General features: G+C 36.5%; 1 protein-coding gene across 1 annotated transcript in view; it reads right to left on the bottom strand.

The window, feature by feature from the left end:
* Positions 1–18,768, bottom strand: part of HBS1L (HBS1 like translational GTPase) — a 64,554-nt gene that overhangs the window by 16,101 nt on the left and 29,685 nt on the right. Inside the window, exons 5-7 of the mRNA XM_085217253.1 lie at positions 11,232–11,340; positions 2,408–2,664; positions 1,798–1,963 (exon numbers count right to left, since the gene is read on the bottom strand). Coding sequence (XP_085073379.1) covers positions 1,798–1,963; positions 2,408–2,664; positions 11,232–11,340 — 532 coding nt within the window. The remainder of the gene's footprint in view (positions 1–1,797; positions 1,964–2,407; positions 2,665–11,231; positions 11,341–18,768) is intronic.

Here is an 18,768-nt window from a genome sequence, read left to right as displayed (position 1 = left end):
TATACAGAGTGGCTGCAGATGTGTATCTGCCTTTAAAACAAAGGTAAACACACTACAGCCACCAGCCTAACTGATGTTCTACAGCAGCAGTTTACTCTGTTACATTTATCTTTGCAACCAGAGTTTACATGCTGTAGAACAACGGATGAATGATTAAAAGGAAAATATGAGGGCTGTTCTGAAAGTAATGCCTCCTATGTTGTTCCACTGGTCCACAAAGTCAGAGGCAGATGTTGGCGGCGTGGCAATAAAACGCTGTACCTTCCCACCAACAATCCATTACATGTTGTTGCTGTGTGACACACGGCAGTAGAGGGGCAGTCTGACGCAATGGCATCTGACATGGAAGTGCATATGAAGCAAAGAGGTGTCCCTGAATTCCTCCGTAGAGAAAAAATGGCACTCACTGACATTCATTGATGCTTGCTGAACACCGAAGGAAAACAAAGAGTGGATGTGAGCACAGTGAGGTGGCAGATGGTGCATTTCAGAGGTAGCAACAACAGTGTGAAAGACAAACCATATTCTATGTGTGATAGCCATGCACAGCTGTCACATCACAAAATGAAGAATGTCTCAATCAGCTCATCCAGAAGAGATGACAAACAGGGGACTGAGTATAGAGCTGAAAAGAACTGAATATCAGTTTCAATGCTTTGGAAATGATGGTGGCGACACTGGAATGTCATAAACCTTGTGTCAGATGGGTGCCATGATGTATGCACAGGAACAAAGAACACTATATGCAAATTTGTCAGTACCTACTGAACAAACACCAGGCTCAAGGTGAAAGCTTCCTGAATCACACCATCACAAGTGGCAAGACACACTGTCACTACTACAAGCCAGAGTCAAAATGGCAGTCCAGGGAGTGGTAATGTGAATTACCCATCAAAGAAAGGGTGAAATAGTGGGCCACCTCCACTGGTGCAGATCTTTACAAGCGCAGCACACAGGCTCACAGCACACAGGCTCTTGTTCATCACTGGCAAAAACTATAGCTAATGGTGGTGACAGTGTTGAAAAACAGTGTTTTGTATCTGAAAATTTATTCTATTAAATTTGTATCTGCAATCATTTACATGGAAATAAAAATGAGGCATTACTTTGGGAGCAACCTACTTATTTATAGCTAGATTGATAGATAGATATAGACACACATACACGGTAAAGTATTTTTTTTTGAACATACTATATCATGTCACTTTCTATTCGGTTTTCTTAAAGGTCATATATATATATATTTTTTTTTTAATTAGCTTCACTGCTTCACCATTACATACTTTTTTAATATGTTAGAATTTAATTTTAAATTTCTGTAAAGTAAATATATATATTTTTTAGGATAAACTTGATATTCAATGTAATGTAAGTCAGGTGTGAACCAAAATTTTAGTGCTCAGTTTACTGTTCTGATTCCCTTTCATACAAACAATTTAACCTAGAGCTTTTCCACACAACAATAACCAAGTTGAGAGAAAATTTGCAGTAATAAACCAGTAAGGCAGCTTTAAAGAAAACTGGCTTTTAGCATTGTACATTTTGGTCCCACTCTACAATCCTTAGCATAGTTGTGAAGAAACACTGAACTTCTCGTTCACATTTTTGAAATCAAACCAGAATATTAATTCTCTCTTGATGTGTACTTCAACAAAGCAAAATATTTACTTGTAAGCACTAAGTAAATATCTGAAAGCATTTAGAATGCTTCTATCAAAGCCTTATTAGTAGATCTCCTAACAAATGTTGCTCTTTCAGAAAAACATTATTAATTTCCCATTAAATTGATAACTCTACCTTTCTCTTTCTTCCCCAGTTTCATCCAAGACCCATGCATATGCAAATGAAGCTTTGCCAGCCTTCTTAGATTCCTGTTCATATTTGTGCATAGTTCTTTTGTTCACATTCCCCAAGAGGTAGAGTAGGTGACCCATTAAAGTACTTTTACCTGCATCAACATGTCCTATGGAGGAAAAACACATCAGTTTTATTGATTTACAAATTTTAAATATAGTACAACATGAAATAGACAAAAATATATGAAAATCACATACACTAATAATGTTCCTGCAATCCACAGGATTTTAGCAGTACTGGCAGACACTATACTGAAACAGGTACTTAATATTGACAGCCAACTACTATCTCCATATCAGCACTAAAAAGAAAACACTGCCAAGAACAAAACAAAATGAAAGTAGATCTTACTAGTCTGTCAAACGCAAGTTAACTCAACCTCATGGTCTAGCCAAGGAAGTCTGAATGTATTTTCTCTCAATAGCAGTGGTCAAGCAGATACAACTGAAAACAGTATATGATTATAAAGAGACAACAATTTTCATTCTTTATCGCTTCCCGATTCAATCAACAGTTTTTAACCTCTATACCTGTAATATAACATTATTACCTATTACCACCAAATTAAGTAGTTGTTTTCCTCCTTGTCTCTTCTCCAACTCTGCTTTCACATCTATTTGTGGTTTTGTCTTGCTTGTTTTTTTTACTGGAGTAGGCACGGTATTCTGCTCTTCTGAAACCTGCACTACTTGGGATGAAAGAGCAGGTTTTGATACTGCCTCAAGAACCCCAGGAGTTACACTGGCTTCTTCAATTGGCAGTCCTTTCTGAGGTGTGTTAACATGGCCATTTTCTTCAGTAATCATACTATATGGGAAAAGAAAAAAAAAAAGAAAACACAGGGAATGCAAATGTCCAAGAAAATACAGAAATATAGGAGAAAAATAATCTTCCCTTCCTTATTATATAAGCCTCAGAAAAATGCTATCTGGTAAGTCGCAACAAGTCCATTAAGGTGGAAATAATAAGCAACTGGATGCAAACTTCACAGTACCAGCTCTGAACATCTAGTCAGATAAGTACTACACACAAAAGCAAGATAAATAATCTTGTAAAAATCATGAAACTGATAAACAAAAGCTTCTCACAGCCACTTCATTTAACATGGAGGGAAAGGACTACAACTGACACTGTCCTTCTCTGCAGTGAGACTTCTACCTAAATGAGCTTTGAGGCATCCTAAAATAGCTTTCACTTGCAGTACAAGTACAGCTGAATGGAGTGATGTTCCATTGTGAGAACATTAGCAAAATACAGGAAGAGTAGAAATAAAGTATATCAGAGCTGCAATTTAAGGTGCAACGTTTATACAGAATCATAACAGATAAGTCAACATCTTTTTCAATACCCTCATCACTGACCTCAATGAAGGGTAGAGTCCAACCTCAGCAAGTTTGCTGATGATACAAAGCTGGGAGGAATGGCTGACACATGAGAAGTCTGTACTACCATTCAACAAGAACTGGACAGACTGGAGTGTTGGGGAGGAAAGAACCCAATGAGGTTTAACAAGCGCAAGTATAGAGTTTTGCATCTGGCAAAGAATAACCACAGGGATCAGCCTAGGTTAGGACACAATGTACTGGAGAGGAGCTCTGCAGAGAAGGACCTGGGTGTTCTGGTGAACAACAGGTTGCCAATGAGCCAGTAGTGTGCTCTTATGGCCAAGAAAGCCAATGGTATCATAGTGTGCATTAAAGAGCACAGTCAGTAGGTTGAGGGAGGTTATCCTCTCCTACTCTGCCCTTGTGAGGCCACATTTAGAATTCTGTGCCCAGATCTGGACTCCCCAGTTCAAAAAAGACAGGTATCTTCTAAAAGAAATCCAGTGGAGGACTACAAATGTAATAAAAGGCCTGGAACACCTCCCGTATGAGGAAAGGCTGAGTAACCTGAGTACGTTCAGCCTGGGGAAAAGACAACTGAGGGAGTATCTGATTAACGCTTATAAATATCTAAAGGGAGGTAGGAGGCAAATGGATGAGGCCAGGCTCTTCTCAGTGGTGTACACTGACAGGACAAGGAGCAATAGCCTAAAACTTGAACACAGAAAGTTCCATACCAAAAAATGAAGAAGAACTTCACAGAAAGAGTGACGGAGCACTGGAACACATTGTCCAGAAAGCTTCTGGAGACTCCTTTTATGGAGATATTCATGACCCATCTGGATACCTACCTGCATGACCTACTGTAGGGAACCTGTTTTAGTGGGATGTTGGACTTGATGTTTTGAGATCTCTTCCAACTCCTGAAATTCTGTGATTCTGTGAAGTCACATTTATCAATATTGAAAATGTTTGTTTTTTGTTTGCTCCTATAAGGAAAAGGGGCTTCTTCCCCTGGAAAACTGGAAATCCTTTCCAATGCAGTTCTACTGTGGTGCAGGCTACTTTCTGTAGAACTGATTCTAGCAGGTTTTCAGAAATGCTACCAAAAGCTAACACAACTACCATCATTTCCAGAGTGAATCTTTCTGTCTCCACATCTCATTTATATACCAGCAGGAAGGAAACTTCAGTTTTCCTCTTTTCAATTTTTATAATTCAAAATACTTACTTTGACATGGTACTTCAGAATCCCATGTCACAGTATCTGGGTTTCTTTTTTGGTTTTTTTTTTTTTTTTTTTGATAATTCAGTGCAACGTTACCTCTCGTTTTCTGTCTGTATCAGCACTCATAGGAGTATTTGCATTGTATTAGTTCCTTTCCATTTCCTCTCAGGAGACAACATAGTCCAGCCAAACTAGTCTACTTGACAAAGCAATTCAAGCATTACAACCTAAACTGTTAAGCCTAGAAAACATTCAGAGTGAATGGAAATTTAGCCTCTAATTATAGCCATAAGCTACGATGCCCATTTTATAGCCCTCCTTTTTTTAATTCAGAGTCTAGCTACAAGGACTATATCAGAATGATTTGTTTTGACACCTTTTTATAAGGGCCAAAGCCAAGTTCTTGCTCTTTATTGTGAGGATCCCAAAGCAGAAATACGCATATTTGTTTCTTGACTACTAATCCAAAACGTAAAGCTGGGATGCTGCATCAAGACTTGATACACAATCATCATTTTCTCCAATTAGCTAAGCACCAAACGTGGTTTATGTCATGCAGGTAGCAGGAGTTGGACAGTATCTATGCTGCTGCAAAATGGATATACTACTCTTTTGAAAGTCTATTTACATGAAGTTATTCTATTAAAATTTTGTAAACCATTTAAAGGAAAACAATATCAATATACTGCCCTTGGTCACACATTCATGACATTTTTTATTTTGATTTGTTCCTCAGGGATTGGTGTTACTTAACATCTTTATAAGCGACATGCACAGCGGGATCGAGGGCATCCTCAGCAAGTTTGCAGACAACACCAAGCTCAGTGGTGCAGTTGACACACTAGAGGGAAGGTATGCCATGCAGAGGGACCTGGACAGTCTCGAGAGGTGGGCCCAGGCCAACCTCATGAAGTTAAACAAGGCCAAGTACAAGGTCCTGCTACTGGGTCAGGGCAATCCCAACCACAAATATGGGTGGATGGAGAATGGCTTGAGAGCAGCCCTAACAAGAAGGATTTTAGGGGTGTCAGCTGACAGAAGACTCAATATGAGCTGGCAATGTGCGCTTGCAACCCAGGCAGCCAACAGTATTCTGGGTAACATCAAGAGAAGCACGACCAGCAAGTTGAGGGAGGTGATTCTGTCCCTCTACTCTGCTCTTGTGAGACCCCACCTGGAGTATTACATACAGTTCTGGAACCCCCAACACAAGAAGGACAGGAAGCTGTTGGAGCAAGTCCAGAGGACCAGAAAGATGATCAGAGGGGTGGAGCATCTTCCCTACAGGGACAGACTGGGAGGGTTGGGGTTCTTCAACCTGCAGAAGAGAAGGCTCCAGGGAGACCTTGTAGCTACTTTCCAGTACCTAAAGGGGGCCTACAGGAAAGCTGGGGAGAGACTTTTTACAAGAGCATGAAGCAACAGGGTGAGGGGAAGTGGCTTTAAACTGGAAGAGGGTAAGATTTAGACAAGATATCAGGAAGAAATTTTTTTACTGTGAGGGTGGTGAGACACTGGAACAGGTTGATCAAAGAAGTCCCTGTAACTATTCAAGGCCAGGCTGGATGGGGCTCTGAGCAACCTGGTCTAGAGGGAGGTGTCGCTGCCTATAGCAGGAAGGTTGGAACAATTCTATGATCCTCTGATCCTATGACTCATCAATTATAGAAAAGGGAGTGAGCTATTGCATAGAAAAATAAGTCACTACAGTTATTTGTGGTAAAAGAAAAATGCATTTCTATCAGTCTGAACGAAATACTTGTTTATTTGTTGTTTGGGTTTTTTGTTTTTGTTTTTGTTTTTTTTAATTCCTTAAATAGTACATTAAGATCAAACAGAAAAATCTACTTTGGAATGGCACAAGTATTTTCTCTAATTTCTATTCAGAGATACTTTATTAAAACTGACTGAAAAAACAATCAAGTTGATGGAAAGCAAAAATTCAAAGGACTGCAGAATTGCAGAGACAAGGTTTTCTACACATTCTAACAACGTATTTAAAAACACCTTGATTATACAAAGCACACCAGACCAGTTTGGCCTGAATCATATATTAACCTATTTAAAACTTATTTGTGTTAGATGCCTTCCAACAAGATTACGATTCTTAACTTTTTTTCCCCCCCAAGATGAAGTTCAATTCAGTGTCAGCTCAACATCTATCACTTTTCACACTGAAGCATTATGACGTTTACTAATATGAAGTTACAGTACAACACAAATATGGTATTTCACATTGGTGTCATTTTTTTTCCTTAACATTCTAACACTTGAATTTCTAGAAGGAAGCTCAGATAAAAACAGCCTTTGCAGCAATCCAGTATTCTCTCTTTTGCACTGTCTGCATTGCTTCCAAAACCAATTTTTCAAAAATGAAAAGCATCAAAAGGAAAACATTTAGATAAAACTTGAAGTAATGTGATCCAAAAACGTTATCCTATAGCTTTCCAAAGCCTTTTAAAAAACAAAAACATTTTGAAAGACAATTTTTAGTAAGTTTCTAAATTCTACTTACTTAAGTAATAATTTTATTTTCTAGTCTCAGAAGCTCAGATTTTCCCTTAAGCCAAAGACTGTCAGTACGAATTCCAAAAATATGATGAATGTGGAATGGCAGAATTCAAACCACTTACAGCTCCTCAAAGAATCAAGATCAGATTAAACTATTATTCTCTCATGATTAAGTACCTTCTGGTGTGACTACCACTGCTCTGGGATGCCAAAACGAGTATGTATTTGGGTTCTTCAAGGAAAAGGCACTAGATAAATATACTAGTGAAATAATGAGTGAAACATGACTAGCCACTAGGCCTTGCTATTATTTCAGGGGTAAAATATTTGAAACTGTTACTAGACTAGTTCCATCTAGATTTCTAAAGGTTTCAGATACTACCATGTTCTGGAAATCTGAAAACATCCTGTTCCATGATAACAGAAGATTTGCCATTTCTATTTGGAGGAAGAGCACTTCCTAACCATTTGCTTGCACCATGCATAAGAACTTGTTAAAAACAGGCTTGACCTCCATCAGTTCAGCCACAGATGTCCAAAGCTCTCACCACAGCTTTTTCTTAGCAATCAGAAGACAAATGCCTGGCAAAGTTCAACATTTAGTAGAAACCAGAACTGCCAGGCAAGACACTTCCTATGTTGTCTAGCCAACACAGACCGTAAGATTAAACTGAGTAAAATGTTATGGTTACATCACTGTCTTCTGGGAACAACAAGAAATTCTGAAATACAACATATGCTGTTATAAAACATGCTAAAAGACACTCATCTTCACGCAACTGTGTTTACTGAGGTTCACTCTACCAACATTCAAAGAAGAACCTGAAAGTGTACCTGCTGAAGATTTAGCTTTTACGTATTATTTTCAATCTTCAAGTCTGGATGCTTCGTGAACTATTTTTATACAACCGACTCTTTCGGAGTACACAGAGTCATTACAGGAATGTCTACATTTATTTCCCCTTTCAAAATTATTAATTACACAATATTGGTCAGGCTGGTTAAAATAATCACCCTTTTTTGCTCACAATTTTTTCTGTTTTCCTTCACGATTTGACAAGAGAAAACCCAGTATTTAATCTTGCTAAAGCACCAGAAAAACAGCTTGTCAGAAGTGAGCAAACTCCATTTTCCAGAGACAATTTCTAAGCCAATCAATGCTCAGAGTAATTCATGCCTTCTAAGACTCCATTCACATTTTAATGAAGGTTCGTTTATTATTATGAGGTTATATATCATAACAAAATTGGTATCATAAAGACTGAGTAGCTATTCAAAGAATAGTCAGTTTTGTTAATGCTAGACCACTGTTTTTAAAAACGTGGCCTATGAATTACCTTTAAAATTCCATAAAAGTTGACAATAAAAACTAGCATACTGTAGAATCACTTTGGAATGGTGCCTGCACCAACAGCATACAAATATTTAGCAATGAGAGCATGAAGTGCAAACTGCAAAGGCTAACAAATCACACTTGGTTTAGAATTCAAGTTTATCAAAACTCCCATGAACAATTTCTAATAGAGTGCTTTCAGTCAGAGATACAAACTATGCATTTAGAAATATGCATTATTATAAGCCCTCTGCAGTACATTTATTAGTGCATAAATAACAAAGAGAATCTGAAAAATAACTTTAAAATCCTTCTTAGGCATTAATAAGCATAAATCTATTGCTTTCCCCGAGAATTCATCTTTATATAAATTATCAAGAAACCAGCAGATAAATGTGTAAGAAAAAAAACTCTCATACTTAAGGAGTTGAGACAGGGAAAAAGGTTTTCCTTTGCTTTTTAAGTTTAGAAGTGGACACATAAAAGCTACAAAGTCATTACAAGCTTGCAAGGCAACAGGTAACTTCAATATATTTAGCGTAGACCTTACACAGAAACCATGGAAAAGTGGAAGTCAGGCTCCATCTGTTAGGAATCAGGCAGACTAAGCTACACTGTCCTAAGTAGAGAAGAAAAGATAAGGTCAAGGCCACCTCCCTCAGTTCTGCATGTCAAACTGCTCCAGCGGTCCATAGACAACAAAGGTGGTCATCGCAGGTTCCTACAAGTGTGATTCCTAAAACATGCAGATAACACTGCAATTTCAATCAGACTTTCTGCCATATTTGTTGATTGGCTCTTCTCAAAATCTCATTCTATTCTTCAAAAAACTACACCATTCCTATTTATACAAGCTTAAAAGTAAATGCCTAACATCCATACAATTTCTATAGGAATCATAGAATCACAGAATGGTTAGAGTTGAAAGAGACCTTAAAGCCCACCCAGTTCCAACCTCTCTACCACAGACAGGGCTGCCAACCACCAGATCAGACTTCCAAGGGCCCCATCCAACCTGGCCTTGAATCCCCACAGAGAAGGGGTACCCACAGCTCCTCCAGGCAGCCTGTACCACCACCCTCTGAAAAGGGTGGGGAAAAAGAGGCTTGTTCTTATTTAGCAGCATTGCTGAAATGCTGATCAAGTGAAATGAATTAAATAAATATCTTCACAGTACCAAAGATTTAAACCTGAAGATATCAGTAGTAGGTTACTTTTTTTTTTATGTCACAAAAAAATGTATCACTATAATGGAATTAAGCACAATACAGATTATGTCAGAGTCCCTGAAGAGAAGCAGAGCAGCTGAGAACCATGCAGAGACAACTATTTTTCCTCTGAGACTGAGTCACCATTAGGCTATCCAAGAATTTCTCCAGCCTAGACATGAGGAAAACATTCCTACTTCATCTTTCCCTACAAAGTAAGACACACACAAGGTGGGACAGTCATTAAATAAGAGGGACTAAATTCTGTATTTATTCTTATTAATAAACATTTCATATAGCCATTATCTTATTACAGCTAAAAATGCAATCACTACTATCCCTACTAAGCCACTGAAAGATTAAGTGGCAGATCTTTTTCACTCCTTTATGATTACTTTTTATAAAGTTATATCTACATCATTTTATTATTATGAAAAACTCCTATTTAAGCAGTGAAATAGAAACACCAAAGATGAAGATTCCATTAAGTTAATACGAATCAGTCATTACAGTCACTAATCAGCAAAGGTGAGAGGAAGAAAAATGTTTCCTCTGATGTACTGCAAATCTCAAACAGCACAGAAAGAGGATTTTGAAATTCCAGGGATTTTTAATTTACATTTTATTGTATCTAAGTAGCTGAAAGACATCAATTTCATTCAGCAATGGCATTTAACAGTTTTAAGGATATAATGATATTAGGCTTACACTCCTGTATTAAATGCACTTAAGAAACTAGGTAAAACCATCTGGTTACTTTCTACACAGTTACACCAAACATGCTCAAGGTACTGTAAAATAAAAACCACACTATCTTCTTGCTCCTCAAAATGCTTTCCAGATCAGAGCTGCAAATACTGCAGCTGAGGTGGGGATGTTGGCACTATTTATGCTTATGAACTATTTTCCTGAGGATAACCATGCTATTTCTTGGCACAAAGTATGTGACTATAATAAGGTTGAATTCAAAATCACAATAAGCATATCCAAACACAAAAACTGCATTAAATATTGTTAATAGAAACCAGTCTAATCCAAAAGGGAAAACAGGTGATGGAGGAGCCACAGAATGCTACATGCAGTGACATTTCATAGAACATATTCCCAACATGCTTGACCTGTCCTTACATTAAAGCATTTACTGCTGGCTACTGTTGTAGATAAGTGGACTCTGATTCAGCATGTATGTTTTTGCACTCTTAACAAGACATCTCCCCAGCAGTTCCAAGTTAGGGTAAAATTAGAATTACTACTCAACAACATTATTTCAGCATAAGGAGGACTGATTTCTTCTCTACAACAGTTGTACCCTGAACACCTGCTAAAGTTAATAAAAGCTGCAGAGGAAGACAATTTAGTCTTAAGTGATTATCTTCCCCATAAATTGTTCTTAAAAGTATTACTTCCTTTGAAGAACAAGCAATTACAGTTAAGATTTATTGATTTCATAATTCCACTTAGCGAACTAAATTTAAAATAAACGAACCCCAAGAATGTTCAGTATTCTATGAAGCGGATGTTTAAATAATCTGAATAGCTGATATCTCTCTACACTATTCATAGTGAAAGGATTTGTTAAACTCAAAACGTGAGGTACCATCTTCTGAAAGTAATTGTGAGTCAAACAAGAAGCTGAAATGGTTTGTTCTGGAGAGTGCCACTAAAACTGCTGTAAAAATAGAAATAAAAGAAGAAGAAAGCTTACTACAGGTGCATCAGTCTGAAAGAAGAGCTACTGATGTACCTTGATATAAGTGGGCTTGGCTTACCCTGGAACCTCAAATCCCATCGACTGTTTCTTTCCAGACACTGTCATTTTGGTAATTTTCGGCACAATTTCAGATTCCATTCTGGCTGACTGGGAATCCCTTGATTTTCCTAGTAATAGACAAAAAGTATGTTTGAACTTAAGTCATGACTAACAGGTGTTACATACAAAGTTTAACAGGTTACATTCCTTCTCTTTTACCCAAAATTAGCAGTCTGTGATAATTATGGAATTTCACATTTCAATTTGAATAGATACGTCATATATATAAGCAACAAACTGATCTACAAATATTTCTATTTTGAATATCTAATCTGCATCTCCAAGCACTGATGTGACAGCCACACCATTTAAGAGCTTAGCTATTTTGGCAGTAATTCTGCAGATTGACAGAAGCATATCAGAAAACACAAGGATGAAGAAAATACTTTATAACTGCTCATTAATCGATCTGGTTAATTCTTTCTTACAAATTTTCTTTTGTCTCAATACTGCTGAACTTTTAGGTACAAGGTGGAAAAAAAAATTGTCTACCTCAGATACTGCTAACAGCAGCAGAAAATACAGATGGGTTACTCGGCCTTCCCACAAACCTGTAAAGATTGCAGACTCAAACTAAACTACATCAAAGAAGCCAAGCAACACTCAAGCTAGCTAATTTAAAGGTAATTATGGAATGAAAACCAGAACTGAACATCCTACTCCCTTTTAAAGGTATCAATTTTTACCATAATTTACGTGAAAACACAGATACAGTAAGATTGATTTTGAATTTTGTGAAACTACATTCAACAAACCTAAAGCACAGTTCCTTGGAAAGCTGCTAAAAAAGTTATTTACCTTGGAGATGAGTAGCATAAATAAAAATAGTAAACTAGTTCTTTTCTTTCCACAACTCCCTGTTTAATGTGCTAAGTAACTCCTTCCTCCCTCTTTTAAAAGATTTCCAGCTTTACAGTATGAGTGACAATATCTTTTCAAAGATGTTATATACACGAGACAGAAAAACAATAACCTGAATTCAGAATTACTACTGAACATTTTATACGATCTCTACCTACAGATGCATCTGAAAACTGGAAAAATGCTATTAGTCTTCAAATAATACTCAAATTCTGACAGTCACAATCAAGTGAACACTCTGAATAAGAAGTTAATTTTTAAGTATTTTAGGTTACTGTTGTACGATGAACTATTGGAGCCATTTGGTCCCGCTCATTTGATTAATTCTTTATTGCATCCTAAAGTATGACAGCTACACCTCTAAAACCACACAATCATAGCTCTGTAAAAGTTGTATGTAAAGTTGTGGTCAAGCCTGTTGAAGGTTTGTTTCAGGTACGGAAAAGGAATACCACAGACACGTCTGTAATAGCATACCATAAAAGCTGTTGTGCAATCTTTCAGAATTTTTTTTTTTTTAAAGCAGAAAAACAACTGTTGACTGAGAAATTCTTATATAACTTCATCTCCCTTGTTTACCTTATCTGTTGATACTTATTTTTGTTATATGCAGCCTGGAGATCTCTGAAAGAAGCAGACTGCATGTGTATCATTACTAATTGCAAACCAATTGCACCAAATAAGGAAAAGCAGTATCAAGAGAAATAACGGTAGCAGCACAAATTATGGTTCACAAAAACTAAAAATTTTAAAACTGCGAAATAGTAAAGATTCAGAGAAAAAGTTCTCATAAATAACAGGCAAGGACTGACAGATAAATGCAAAGATTTTCTTTCATATTCAAGCACCTACCCAGGTCTCTTACGTCATTTTACTTTATTTTTAATGAGAACTTAATTATTTGAGTTACAGTAAAAATTTTTCAGAAAATTTCCCATTTCAATTGAAAAAATTTTCAGTCAGACATCGTCTTCAACTGCTAGTTAGACACAAATGTTTCACAGGTCATTTGAAAGGTGAATTACAGTTAATTCTCAGGAAATATCATGTTTGAAATCAGGCTGCTAGGAACTAAGAATTACTAGAACCACAATGAAAAAGTTGAAAGAAATCAATAAAAGAAAATATTTGTTACTGTGTACCTTGCATATCACTTACAATCCATTAGCAGTAGTTGTTAAATTTGATCCAGTATCAAAAGTCACTAGATTTTAAAAAAAGTTATATTCTCTAATCAATTTATAAATTAAGCTTCAATCTGTACAGCCGTTGGAATGTTTTACATTGATCCAAAGTTAAAGGTACCAGGAAATGAAATATATTCCACAAATCTAGAATTTAACATTAATTTCAAGGAAGTTAAATAGTCACCTTCAAAAGCACTATGCTACTCACTCTCTAGACAAAATCTAAAAGACTAAACAAAATTCACTAGAACTACCTCACTGACACACACAACTTAAAATATTTACTGCAAACTGAAACATTAAATTATGCACCTAGAAAAAACATGTCACACCGATCAAGTGATTGTGTTAGGAGAAAAGGTTCCATATGCAGAACACTTAGCACTGAAACACAGCTAAGAAAACAGGGCTGAACAAAAAGAATTAAAGCCTGAAGCATTCACACAGTGCAACAAACAAACACTGAAATCTAAAGCACTATTTCAACATAGCTGGAGTAAGGAAGGAGACCGGGATCACATACAAGGCCAAAACAAACCATAGAGGACTACCCTGTAAAGGCAGCATTCAAACAGATGCAATAATCACACAATAATTATTAGTAATAGCACTGGTAGAAGTGTCAAACACCACTTTTTTTACTCCACTGTTTTCACAACTAAGTACAATAAAATCAAACAGCTCATTTAAGATAAGGATCAAGCCTGATTCTGTGCATTGCAGGTGCCATTACAGATTAATAGTTAGAGGCTTCAGTACAAAGGACAGAAGCCTAGGAACAGAGCATACTTTACTATCTAATCTATCGAGTATTACAGAGAACTGCACCATAAACCTTATCCACGTTAGCAGACAAAGCAAAAGCTATTCAGCACTTAACAGATCAAATGCAAATCCTTAAATTGCACCTTGGAATTAAAAGGAGTTCAGTGCGCAATGCTGATATAATTCCCAAAAGAAACACTTCTGAATCAACAAGCTAAGTATCCTAAGGCAAGTAAATGTGCAAAAGTGTAAGGTGCAGTAATCCCAATCTGATTAGGATAAAAGCAGATGCAAGAAAATTGACCTCCAAAGGAAAAAGGAGATAAACTTCTTGCCAAGAAAAGCTTGACAGACATTCTTCTAACCATATGCCATTTAGACATTCTTAAAGACAAACCCAAACAACTCAGTGACAATGTTTCTCCTAACACCAAGATGTATATGAAATAGAGATTAATAATGACTCTTTACTGAAGTCCTAAAGTAGCTCCAATATTTCACTTACTCTAGCTATACAAAAAGCAAAAATGAGAGGGTCATTCATAAATTAGAAAAATATAAAGGCTTGTCAATATGATAGCCATCACAAGAATGTTTTAAAATAATAAAAGTTTCCTTTTTTTAAGCAAAGTAGTTTTCAGATACTAACTACTGAAGACTACACTGATGTCACTGAACCTGTATTACAAGTAAAGCATAACTACGGGTCAAACAGTATTACAAGGTAAAACATGCACTGATGCACCTTGCATCAGTTTTACATTAGGATGAGCCCAATACCAAAGGAAACAGAGAGACCTGCACTGACATTACTCAAGTACAACTGTGATAGTGTATGACAAAACTAACAAACATCTCTTTCCTTTATGCTCCTCTTTGCTTTTCCCTATCCTGTGACTGCCCTATGGTCTTCCAGCTGAGGAGCCTTTTGATTTGGTCAAGAAGTCTTACCAGAGACACCCGCTGCAACTTGAAAATTATTAGTAGTACAACCCTGAAATCTGATGGCATAATGGAGTACTCGCAGACTGAAAAACAGGAGACAGACATACATATACAGCAACCAACTACAACATCAGAGCAGTTTTTAAAACTGAAAACAGCCTCTCAGATTGTTCATGGTCGAACAGCAGAAGTGCACGGATAAGTCAACCATCTTCCTTTACCATAATCAACTTCCCAGATTTTGGGTTTCCTCTGTAAAAATAGCTCAAAGGATTACCTGCAAAAGATTTAAGCAAACAAACCAAAAGATTATTTTACCTTCTTTACCAAATAAAAAAGATTTGACAATTTTTTTTTTTGTGTGTGTGTGTATTTACCATTCTGTTAGTTTCAATGAAAAAGTAAAAATTCATCTTTAATTCTGTTGGAGGCATGGAAGAGGTTTTTTTTTTTTTTTTTAGCACTTGGAACAGTCAAATGTCAGTCTGCTCTGTTCCCAGGTAGATTAGAGGCACATATAAACAACGTAAGTCTGCTAAACATCTGTTATCTCAAGAAATGTAAGAAGTGAAATAGGGAGGAAAAAGTATTAACACTGATACTGTAGAAATGAGCACTAGCACCAGTAGTGGTCCTCTGATTCAGATGACTGGATCTTTTTAACAGTAGAAACAAAATGTCACCTTTTTCAAATCCTGCGCACAGAGACTACTCCTCCCAATTTGCTTCCCTTCATTAAATTGGGTAACAGCACTGAAACCTTACACTAAACTGTATCATTACACTGTGAATCCTGCTTCTGAGAAGATAAACTTTAATCTTTATGACGCCTGAACTAAAATAAAAAAAGAAAAATAAGAAGATAGGAAGTATTTCAAGGTGTCAAGCATGTCTCGCGTCCATGCTTCTCAGATGTTAACTTTATTTAAATAAATCCAGGCTTACTCAACCACCTGCAGATTAAAAAAAAACTATTCTGTGCCTTTTGCTTATTTTGCTTTGGGGCTTAATGGTTTTTTAGCACCAAGAGACAGGAACCTTTGAACTTCACTTTGCTAGGAAAAACAAAATTAATTTACTTAAGCATGTCCTCCCTCAGACATCCAACTTTGTGAGCGTAAGTTCTACACATTTATATGAAGGTCATTCTGAAAGTGCAGATCTAGCTTATTCACATAATAGATGCAGCATCCACGCAATCCTCTTCTTTAACTGATAGCCTGCTTTTTTTTTCCCTTGAATAACAAGGGTCTAAAACTCAGGTTTTTGTATGTCTCCTGAAATTACTAAAACTACTGATTCTGATATACACTTCTACATTAAAACTGACCACTCCTATACTGAACACTACATGTTCTTAAGAATCCCAATAAATTCATATGTATTTTTTTGTCACAAAAAAATGAATACTTCTTATACTAAAGAAAATCCAGTTTTCATATTTCTGTGCAGTATCAGTCCATTGTCAGAATTGGAAAACAATTTTTCTCTTTGAAGGTATTTCAAAACATTTTTTCCTAGTATCATAAATATTAAAAAAAGTGTATTAAATTCTAGTATTCATCCTCAAACTAGAGATTCTACTTGCAAACTTCCCAATAAACTGCAGTAACCTGCATTATTTTCACTCCAGATAAACACACAAAGCAACAAAACACAAAAAACATAAAGCAATAGTGGGGGAAGGGGTTAAGTGCTGCGTAAACCAGCAGTAGCATGGAAAAACGTATATGTAACCATGTCTTCCGATCTAGGGAGATATGGTTTGCATCCCTCCCTCTGCCACAGACTTTCTATATAACCACAAGCAAGTCACTTAAACCTTCACCTACCAATTATATAGCAACATTCACCAATTTCATAAAGGAGAAAAGACAGGGCACTGGCACTGCGCTTTGTACCATCACATCAAGAGACTGTTCCTAGTGTTTCATGACTCAATGAGTCATGAAAAGAAAAGAATTTTTTTTATTTTTTAAGTGCTCTACTGGTGGTGCACCTGAGTCCATTAGCAGTAACACCAGTACAGACAGGACATAATTCTGAAAAACAGATTTGATAACTGAGGCTTACATCACAATAATACTTTCCTTCCTATATGCTACAACTTATAACTTATAACAACTTATAACTAAATTTAAGGCCCTAAGATTGAAAATAATAATAATAATAATTCCAACCATGAGTTTTCCATGAGACAGCTGATGCAGAGATGCCAGTGTGATTACATATAATCTCCTGCTCTGAAGAATCTATCATCCATTTGCCCACACATATACAGACTTACATTAACATTTAATACATAGAAACATCATTGTAATAATCTATTTCAAAATACTGATTACAACATGCTTCAAATTTTTTATATTCCTTCATGAACGCCATAAAACCTCAACAGCTGCTAGCCTTTAAGTTTCCCTTAAATACAGAATAACTGTATTTTTCTCCATTCAAATTCCATAGCCCACAAGAATAACATGAGAAAATATTTTTTTAAATGTCATTAGAAAGCTGCACAGTACTGATTTTTTTTTTTTGTATAATTATCTGAACTATTCAAAACTCATAAATTCTATAAAATGACCTAGAATTTGCAGCATAGTTCAGATTCCCAAAGCACACACTGGATCTTCAGTGGTGATGGTACAGAGAATTATCAATATATCATAGCACTGGGAACGGTACCAGAACTCCAGGACTCTGACCGTGTCCTACTACTTACGCAAGCAAGCATCTGAAGCAACAAAGGGTAATAAGGAAAGGAAAAAAAACCAAACGTAATGATTTAGGAAAGTCTCTTTCACTCCTCTATTATTCAGTTGCCTTTAAAGAACAGTCTGAGCGACTGAGACTGAAATAAAACTGTCATTTGTCAAAACTCAAAATAAAATGTCACTCCACTGTATTTAAATTATACCAGCTCAGAATACTTATTTTGGGGAAAAGTATGACATTATACTATTATAAACTGCAATGAACAATAGATGTTAACAAACTTCTCACTCTCATGAAAATAATACAATATATGAAAATAAAAAAGGCAATATGCTAAGTTAGCTTCTACAGTACTTAAACACATCCATTCTGAAGCCATTACTGAAAACAATTCCTCAAACAAGAGCATTTAACATTTTCTCTTTAAAAGAAAGGTTATTTCCTAATAGAAACCACAGTCAAGGTTTCCAGGTAACTTTGTCTTGCTTTTATAGGTACTGCCTTCTCTGTAAAGTTTCAGATGGTGAATATGACTTTTTTCATGAAACTGGGAGTAGGAATTTTCACTGAAAAATGTTGAAAATAAACATATTTACTTATGTCTGACTATAACAATTGCTTCATTTTTAAGGTTTGATAGCGTGTGTGGGAGGGGGAGGACATACTCAGGAATATCAGTCAATAGCTTGCTCTACCTTCAACATTGGCCAATTCTTTGCAGCCCCAACAAAACAGACCTGCTACAATTTACTAGCCCAACCCTGAAGGTGCAGAAACAGCTTGCCGTGCTACAGCCAGCTGCCACTTCTGCATGTGCACCAGGCACTATCAGAGGAGCTAGCAATTTCTCTTGCAACAGTTAGCTGGCACTAGACATTGCTCAAGGCTTGCTTTCAAAGCTAACAGCTTCTGGCTAATTGAACAAATGAGTTTTTGCAATTATGAGTTCAAATAAAGTGTCCTCCTAAGGTCAATTTTTTCCCCCTCCTTCCAGACACAGATAGAACAAGGAAACTGGAAAAG

Source organism: Meleagris gallopavo, chromosome 2, assembly GCF_905368555.1.
Source record: "Meleagris gallopavo chromosome 2, MGAL_WU_HG_1.1, whole genome shotgun sequence".
Lineage (NCBI taxonomy): Eukaryota > Metazoa > Chordata > Aves > Galliformes > Phasianidae > Meleagris > Meleagris gallopavo.
The sequence above is the reverse complement of the archived record's forward strand: the minus strand, read 5'-3'. Positions and strand labels throughout refer to the sequence as shown.